The 9,735-nt window shown below is 36.6% G+C and overlaps 1 protein-coding gene across 1 annotated transcript in view; it reads left to right on the top strand.

Moving 5' to 3' along the window:
- The window catches only part of LOC137628917 (potassium channel subfamily T member 2-like), a 671,513-nt gene that overhangs the window by 533,736 nt on the left and 128,042 nt on the right, over positions 1-9,735 (top strand). The window contains 3 exon segments of the mRNA XM_068360201.1: positions 1,115-1,279; positions 2,820-3,020; positions 4,809-5,026. Of these exon segments, the coding sequence (XP_068216302.1) occupies positions 1,115-1,279; positions 2,820-3,020; positions 4,809-5,026 (584 nt within the window).

Raw genomic sequence — 9,735 nt, 5'->3', positions numbered from 1 at the left:
TGTTTGTAGTTAAGATTGGCCATTTGGGAGAGATGGAAATATTATGTTTGTAGTTAAGATTGGCCATTTGGGAGAGATGGAAATATTATGTTTGTAGTTAAGATTGGCCATTTGGGAGAGATGGAAATATTATGTTTGTAGTTAAGATTGGCCATTTAGGAGAGATGGAAATATTATGTTTGTAGTTAAGATTGGCCATTTGGGAGAGATGGAAATATTATGTTTGTAGTTAAGATTGGCCATTTGGGAGAGATGGAAATATTATGTTTGTAGTTAAGATTGGCCATTTGGGAGAGATGGAAATATTATGTTTGTAGTTAAGATTGGCCATTTAGGAGAGATGGAAATATTATGTTTGTAGTTAAGATTGGCCATTTGGGAGAGATGGAAATATTATGTTTGTAGTTAAGATTGGCCATTTAGGAGAGATGGAAATATTATGTTTGTAGTTAAGATTGGCCATTTGGGAGAGATGGAAATATTATGTTTGTAGTTAAGATTGGCCATTTAGGAGAGATGGAAATATTATGTTTGTAGTTAAGATTGGCCATTTGGGAGAGATGGAAATATTATGTTTGTAGTTAAGATTGGCCATTTGGGAGAGATGGAAATATTATGTTTGTAGTTAAGATTGGCCATTTGGGAGAGATGGAAATATTATGTTTGTAGTTAAGATTGGCCATTTAGGAGAGATGGAAATATTATGTTTGTAGTTAAGATTGGCCATTTAGGAGAGATGGAAATATTATTTTGCCATTGGGAGAGATAGGAATGATTTTTTGTGATTAAGATTTACCATTTGCGAGAGATAGAAGTATTATTTTGCCATTTGGAGAGATAGAAATGATTTTTTGTGATTTAAGATTGGCCATTTGAGAGAGAGAGAGAGAGAGAGAGAGAGAGAGAGAGAGAGAGAGAGAGAGAGAGAGAGAGAGAGAGAGAGAGAGAGAGAAGTATTATTTTGCCAGTGGGAGAGATAGGAATGATTTTTGTGATTAAGATTGACCATTTTGGATAGAAATATCAATTTGGCATTCGCTTGTATATACATGCAAACAATGCACGCCCTTATAACGCCCATCTCTTCTTCTCCCCGCCCCTAAAAACCGCCCAGTTCGAGCAGCTAGCCTTCACGTGGATGGAGAGGAAAAAATTGGGCGGGACGTACTCCGCCCACAGAGCCCAGAGCGAGAGACACGTCGTGGTGTGTTCGACGAATCTTCAGGCTGACACCATCATGGATTTCCTCAATGAGTTCTACGCCCATCCACATCTACAGGTGAGATCATTTAGGTTAATTTGATTATTTATTTAATTATCTTGCATTATTCATTTGTTTATTTGTAGGGAAGTTTAAATGTTTAAAGGTCTGAAATAATAGTACCAATTCCTTAATATCGCAAAAGGGTCTGCCCCTCTCTTTTGTTCTTCTCCTGTACTTCTCTTTCACCCTATTTCCTAAATCTTTCCCATCCCGAGTACCTGCCTTTGAGCTATAAACTGGATTGTATCCAGGGATACTCTTCCTTTCCCCATATTCCCCACTTCCCTATTATTATTATTATTATTAAAGGTTTGAAGGCCACTCATGAGTGGCGGAGGCAAGGGACAGTGGCATTTCCCTATCAAGCAGGACAATGCCCTAGAGACTGGTCATATATACATATGATTAGCGCCCCTCCCCTCCCCCCCCTCCCCCTCGCCACACAAACTAGGACCAAAGACTGATGTTGACTCAGCAGATAGACCTATAGGCTCCCCTAAACCCCCTATCTTTAGCTCACAAGGATGGAGAGGTTGCAGCGACCAAAGGAACTAACGAGTTTTGAGCGGGACTCGAACCCCAGTATGGCGTTCACCAGGCAGGAACGTTGCCACATCGGCCTCCACAACCCTTGGTTTTATTTGATTTTGTTGATGTCTAGATTATGGGATATTTTTAAGGGTCTCTCTCTCTCTCTCTCTCTCTCTCTCTCTCTCTCTCTCTCTCTCTCTCTCTCTCTCTCTCTCTCTGGAAACGCAAAATTTATATCAAAGGCTTCCTTTCATTGATATCTTAAAACAAAACTTCTTTTTTCCAGTGTTTATCTTAGCTTTATTTCTACTTAAAGACTGAATATTTTGTTTATTCTATTTCAATATTTTGTTGATTCTACGGGAAACAAATTAAATCCCAAAAACTTCCTCTATTTCAATAATATTTTTGAAAGTGCACTCCCCCTTTTTCCAGTATTTTGCATAGTTGCATTTCCACTGGAAAAAAAACCAGTGAATATAGTAAAAACTCAGTTTTATTATTTTGTTAGATCCACAGGAATCACAAAATATGTCTCAAGTTTCCTCCGTTTCATAAACCTCTAAAAAATAACTCTAATGTTCCATTATTTTCTTATGTTTATTTCCTCTGAAAAAAAATAAATTATCTTTTTTTTTTTTTTTTTACTGAAAAAAATTCTATTTTCTCCCTACAGGAATATTTTATAGTTTTATCTCCAATGGAGGTCCACTGAAAAACACTGAATTTCTAAAAAAATATTCCATTTTATTATTTTTTACAAAAAAATGTCTCTAATTCAGCTCCACTGAAAAAAATAATCTAAAATAAATATTTTCCCTCCTACAGGATTATTTTGTAGTTTTACTGTATTCATTGAAGCTCCACTAAGAATACTATGAAAATTTTTTTTAATCCTTCTTTCCCAAATTGATCTTCTTCCCCCTATAGGATTATTTCGTTGTTTCATTATCTCCGACACTGAATATAAAAACACTCCTTTTCATTATTTATTTAGAAAAGTGATAAATTTTTCCCCCTACAGGATTACTTCGTAGTTTTATTATCTCCGATGGAGCTAGACCCCACAATGAAGATGATCCTGCAGGTTCCCATGTGGGCGCAGAGAGTCATATACATCCAAGGGTCGTGTCTGAAGGACGGGGACCTAACCAGAGCCAGGATGAGTGAGGCCGAAGCTTGCTTCATCCTTGCTGCAAGGCACTACGCCGACAAAACAGCCGCTGTGAGTAGTCTGTGCAGTAATTGTGTTTTCATGTTACTTCAACGGCTGCTTTTAGTCCTCTACAGCAGGGGAACCCTACTCTCTACAGGACCTCCACAGTCATTTTCCCATGTTCGTTCCTCTACAGCAGGGGAACCCTACTCTCTACAGGACCTCCACATTCATTTTATCATGTTCGTTCCTCTACAGCAGGGGAACCCTACTCTCTACAGGACCTCCACACTCATTTTATCATGTTCGTTCCTCTACAGCAGGGGAACCCTACTCTCTACAGGACCTCCACAGTCATTTTTCCATGTTCGTTCCTCTACAGCATGGGAACCCTACTCTCTACAGGACCTCCACACTCATTTTATCATGTTCGTTCCTCTACAGCAGGGGAACCCTACTCTCTACAGGACCTCCACAGTCATTTTCCCATGTTCGTTCCTCTACAGCAGGGGAACCCTACTCTCTACAGGACCTCCACACTCATTTTATCATGTTCGTTCCTCTACAGCAGGGGAACCCTACTCTCTACAGGACCTCCACAGTCATTTTCCCATGTTCGTTCCTCTACAGCAGGGGAACCCTACTCTCTACAGGACCTCCACAGTCATTTTCCCATGTTCGTTCCTCTACAGCAGGGGAACCCTACTCTCTACAGGACCTCCACACTCATTTTATCATGTTCGTTCCTCTACAGCAGGGGAACCCTACTCTCTACAGGACCTCCACAGTCATTTTCCCATGTTCGTTCCTCTACAGCATGGGAACCCTACTCTCTACAGGACCTCCACAGTCATTTTATCATGTTCGTTCCTCTACAGCATGGGAACCCTACTCTCTACAGGACCTCCACAGTCATTTTATCATGTTCGTTCCAAAGCATTCAACATTTCCCATCGCGTATTGCTCCTTTATTGTCAAATCCACACTGTCGAAGCTCTTAGAGAACAAGAAAGTCCTCAGTTTCCTCTTGAAAGCCTTAATAGTTTCAGTCTTTCGGATGTTACTTTCACATCGGTCTTTAATTAGATAAGTTCGTATTGCTTCGGAAATGAATGATTAAGCAATTCCTGTCTTCTTGAAGTTTTGTAATAAATGGACATTGTCATTTATGTAGTTTCGTAGGTTATGAAAATGCTGGACATTTTACTTAAAATTGTGTTGGAATTTTATATTGAAATATACTTAAAGGAACAAGCTGATATATCAAAAGGCAAGGATTTAGTAACATGGAAAAAATTTAGAATATTTATTGAGAAAAGGGGTAATTAGTGTTTTTCTTTCCAGATTTTAACCTCGTGGAAAGTAATGCCTAAATCCTATGTACTTCAAAATATGTCTGTGTTTTATGGCTTATATTACTGGTCACATGTTCTTATATATATATATATATATATATATATATATATATATATATATATATATATATATATATATATATATATGTATATATATATCTGAATCTTTGTTTATTAACTTTATTACCTTATTTATATATGACAGATTTATTTTAATGTTGGTACTGTTCTTAAAACATTTTATTTCAGTAGTTAATTACTTACATCTCTTGTAGTTTCCTTATTTCTTTTCCTCACTGGGCTATTTTCCCTGTTGGAGCCCTCGGGCCTATAGCATTCTGCTTTGCCAACTTGGATTGTAGCTTAGCAAGTAATAATAATAATAATTCATTCTAGTTCTTTTCTTTGCCGTAAGGTCATTAACTATTAAATAATTTAAGCAAGTTCCTGCCCTTCAGTGATGCCCTTTTGCCTTCAATATTCTCATCCTCCTCTCCTCCAGGACGAACACACCATATTGAGATCTTGGGCCGTCAAAGACTTCGCCCCGAACGTGCCTCAGTACGTGCAAGTATTCCGACCCGAGAACAAACTGCACGTGAAATTCGCAGAGCACGTGGTATGCGAGGACGAGTTCAAGTACGCCCTTCTGGCCAACAACTGCATGAGTCCAGGCATCTCGACCTTGGTGACGCTGCTTCTCCACACCTCCCGAGGGCAGTGAGTATCAGACATTCCTCAAGTCTCATCTCTTTTTTAACCCTTTTGTGGTCTGTTTATATCTGGTAAACCTTTTTGAAGATGGCCTTAGTGTGTTAGCCTTTTATTCATAGAAAACACAGTCGCCAGTCTAGCTGGCTACCTATATGTTCGGCTACTTGTGAACCAGGCTGTTTACGAGTTCAACTACCCATAAACTGGCTATTTATGAGTCCGACTACCTATAAACTGGCTATTTACGAGCCCAACTAACTAAAAACTGGCTATTTATGAGTCCGACAACCTATAAACTGGCTATTTACGAGCCTGGCTACCTGAAAACTGGCTATATTTAACCCCGACTACCTAGAAATTGGCTATATATGACCCCGATTAACTAGAAACTGGCCATTTATGACCCATTTTATCTAGATAACGTTATTTACTAGGCCAACTACCCATAAACTGACTATATACAAGCCCATCTACCTAAAAACGGTTACTTATAAACCTAGAAACCACTTACTCATGAACATGGCCACAAGTGAATCCAGCTATGTACAATCCTAGTCAAATATGAACCCGGCCACATGAAAGCCCAACTGTGTATGAAGCCATAGCTATAGAGAGATTTAAATATTTCCACTAACTTTATTTAAAAAGTGGGCCAATGGTAGTTTTTTTTTAAATGCATACCATCTAACCTATAAAAATGAATGGGTAAGATCCTTAAATATAACCATTAATATCAGTAGCCTTGCGCAGCGTAGCCGTCATTATAAGTAGCCAGATTGACTGGACAACTAAGATGCATCCTCTAGCATAAGAGATCATATGAAACAAGATTAATTTCTTTTGGTGGGGGGGGGGGGATATTACTTGAGTTCATATATTAAAGGGTTGCTGTTTTAGGATTTTACATTTTGGAGAAATAATCAATGCATTCAAACCAATGAGAAGACGGTGCCTCGATTTTGTGAGGAATCATATCTAACATGCTAGAGGGAGCATCGTGGAGTTGATATTCACTTGTGTTTTTTGTCTGTCTTCTTTGGATTCTTGTAGTTTTTGCATTTTTCATTTTATCTTTTTCATGAAAATATATTGCCTGTTTTGAATGCCTTTTCTTATTACAACTTTTATCTTGTCTTTGTTTGTGGTATGTCTCTAGCTTGCTCTGTTGTAACTTGTCTATAATTTCTCCTGCAGTGTAATCGTTAACAAAGTTTTCCTTTTTATCAAGAATTTCATCCTTTCTTTTTATATTACCATTTGAAAAAGACTTGGCATCTTAAATATTTCCAATAGTTAGAAGTATATATATTATTACTAGCTTAGCGACAACCCTACTTGGAACAGCAGGATGCTCCAAGCCCAAAGGCCCCAACAAGGAAAATATCCCAGTGAGGAAAGGAAATAAGGAAGCAGATAGAATAGTATGCCTAAGTGTTCCCTCAAGCAAGAGAATTTTAGCCCAAGACAGTGGAAGACCATGGTACAGAGGCTATGGCACTACCCAAGACTAGAGAACAATAGTTTGATTTTGGAGTGTCCTTCTATAAGAACTGCTTACAACTCTCAATTCAGAGTTCTGAAAGAGTTGACCTCTTACAGTGGAAAAGAGACCCAATCGTTAAATCAGACTGTTTTTACTCTTAACTTCGGTAGTAAATTGATTGCATTTATTATATCCAAGAGACATAAGCTCTGACTATAGGCTGATAAAAAAGAAACTTCTTTGGTAGAGAATTAATATAAGCATTAATTTTATGTTAAACAAAGTGGCAAGTCTGTTGTCCACACGTCCACAGGAATGCAGTCCCAGCTGACGATTGATGAGCTAAGATGCTAAATTAACGCTTGGAAAATGTATTTGTATACAATCGACCAATCATAAAAGAAATTATGTAGGAACTACAGCTCACTAAATTGGGATAACACCAAAAGAGCGATGGGGACGACGAACTTTTGTCCAACATTGCCCTTTTCTGCAAACCTTAAAAAAAATAGTTAGAATACAAGACCTAATTCAATACAAGTGACCTCAATGAGGAAGGAACTGGCAGGATAAGTAAACTTTTTCAATTCAAGGAATAAGAGAGGATAAGGTACCACTTCTTGAGTGTCAAAATTAACCTCTTGTCATATGAAAGATTTAAGATTGCATGTTGGGTGACTGAAAGACTCTGGGACCAATTCTCCTTACTCGTGCATGGATTGGTGCTGCTTGAGCTCTGACATGTCCTTACGAATGTGTGTGGAAACTCGGCACAGCAAGACTGTCCAAGGATCAGACTGTTTACTTATGACTTTTGCTAACTTTGTTTATTCTTTTAAACATTCTAACCATATTTTGATAAATTGTTCAGGGTTGTCTATGTACATGAGAAGTAATGTAAGAGAATTTTCAGTCCCTCGGCCATCGCGGGCATTACGTTAACTCCCCTCGCGATAACTGGAAAACCTCAAAGTAGATACAACAATGTACGTATTTGTTTATATTAATTTTATGACTTTTCATATGAAAAATATAAAACTCTTCTTTCACCAAAAACTCATAATATAAAGAGGAGTCCACGATGGAGATATATTGAAGGAGCGTTAAGTGAACCGGGATGTGGGGAGGGATGACATATCTAAATCTTACCTTGAGTATCCTACGCATCTTTCATGATGTTACTAAAAGTATACAAAAGCATTTTTCTATAGAATATTCAAATTAGTTGAAGTAATAGGTAGTCCTTAGAGCACCAGATAGAGAATGAAAGACTTTGAAAATCAATTGTGTTGTGTAATTGTTGGAAAGCTTATATAAGATATCTTGATTTCATTTTGCACTGACGAATCCAGGTTTGGGGGTTTGCAATGCTAAACTTGATTGATAACAAGAATTACAGGTGAAATATGGCATAATTTCAATATTCGTATGAAACGGGATGGCTTACACCATACAGAAAACTAGAGTTACATAGGGAAAGAATGTAACAAGCGCAGTATTTTGTAGAAGGTTGTGAGCTGTGAAGATATTTCTTAATAGAAATAAACAGATTACATCCGGTGAGAAGTTTTGGATAAATTTGATCTGCCATTTTTAAATTTGTATATATATATATATATATATATATATATATATATATATATATATATATATATATATATATATATATATAAATTCTTAAAATGGGATCAGTTGGGCTACAGTTTCAGGCAAAGCGTTTGATAAAAGCCTCACCTTTGGAGTATTTTATGTGACAAAAAGACTAAGACACAGAGAAGATAGGAGAAAATTAAGTGCAATTTTAATATATATATATATATATATATATATATATATATATATATATATATATATATATATATATATATATATATATGTGTGTGTGTGTGTGTGTGTGTGTGTGTGTATCAGTTTCGAACAAACGTATACTGTGTAGTATATATGCTGTATGTATATATATATATATATATATATATATATATATATATATATATATATATATATATATATATATATATGTATATATATATGTGTGTGTGTATGTGTATGTGTATCGATTTTCTCACTAACATGTGTGACTCTCTCTCTCTCTCTCTCTCTCTCTCTCTCTCTCTCTCTCTCTCTCTCTCTCTCTCTCTCTCTCTCTCTCTCTCTTTATATATATTATATATATATATATATGTGTGTGTGTGTGTGTGTGTGTGTGTGTACGTGTCTATGAAAGGTGAGGAAGCTTGAATACATATCAGAAAATCCTATTAATAATCAATAATTATTATTAATACCGATGCCAAGTCAAACATTATTTCCAAATTTGAGGATGAATTAAAACTATCATAATTCACAAATTCGTCAATAAATCTTCTCAAATTATATCTATTTACTCACTTTTCATTTCTTCCTCCAGAATTCTCTTTCCTAGTTTGTACAAGTTATTTCACTTGCAATTGTACCGTTCATTGTCTGTGTATTGTGCGTAGTAATCTTTGCTAAATACTTCCTATGTAAAAACGGGATTATAGAAGTTTATTTTGTGTCAATTCTAGTAATATGCTAAACATTCACAATTGACGTCAGAATTAGACTTCGTATCATCTACTCAATCAGAATTAGATGTCAGAATTAGACTTTGTATCATCTATTCAATCAGAATTAGACTTTGTATCATCTACTCAATCAGAATTAGCCTTTGTATCATCTTGTCAATTAGAATTAGACGTCAGAATTAGGCTTCGTATCATCTACTTGATCAGAATTAGACGTAAGAATTAGACTTCATATCATCTACTCAATCAGAATTAGACTTCGTACCATCTACTTAATCAGAATTAGACGTCAGAATTAGACCGTATCATCTACTCGATCAGAATTAGACTTTGTATCATCTACTCAATCAGAATTATACGTCAGAATTAGACTTTGTATCGTCTACTCAATCAGAATTAGATGTCATATCAAATATAGTTGCTGCAAAGATTCCTGGCGAAATAAGCCCCACCCACTGATGACGTCACACCCAATCATGTTGTCTCCCACGTTAGCAGCGGTCACAATTCATCCCCTTACAAATATCAAACTATACTAACTTGTAATCACTTCAAGGGTATGTGTTGTGATCACTGTTAACACCAGAGACAGCATGATTGGCTGTGACGTCATCAAGGGGGTGTGGCTTATTTCGCCAGGAATCTCTGTGGCGACTATAGTCAATCAGAGTTAGTCTTCGCATCAA

Source organism: Palaemon carinicauda, chromosome 36, assembly GCF_036898095.1.
Source record: "Palaemon carinicauda isolate YSFRI2023 chromosome 36, ASM3689809v2, whole genome shotgun sequence".
Classification (NCBI taxonomy): domain Eukaryota; kingdom Metazoa; phylum Arthropoda; class Malacostraca; order Decapoda; family Palaemonidae; genus Palaemon; species Palaemon carinicauda.
This window is presented reverse-complemented; position numbering and strand designations above follow the sequence as displayed.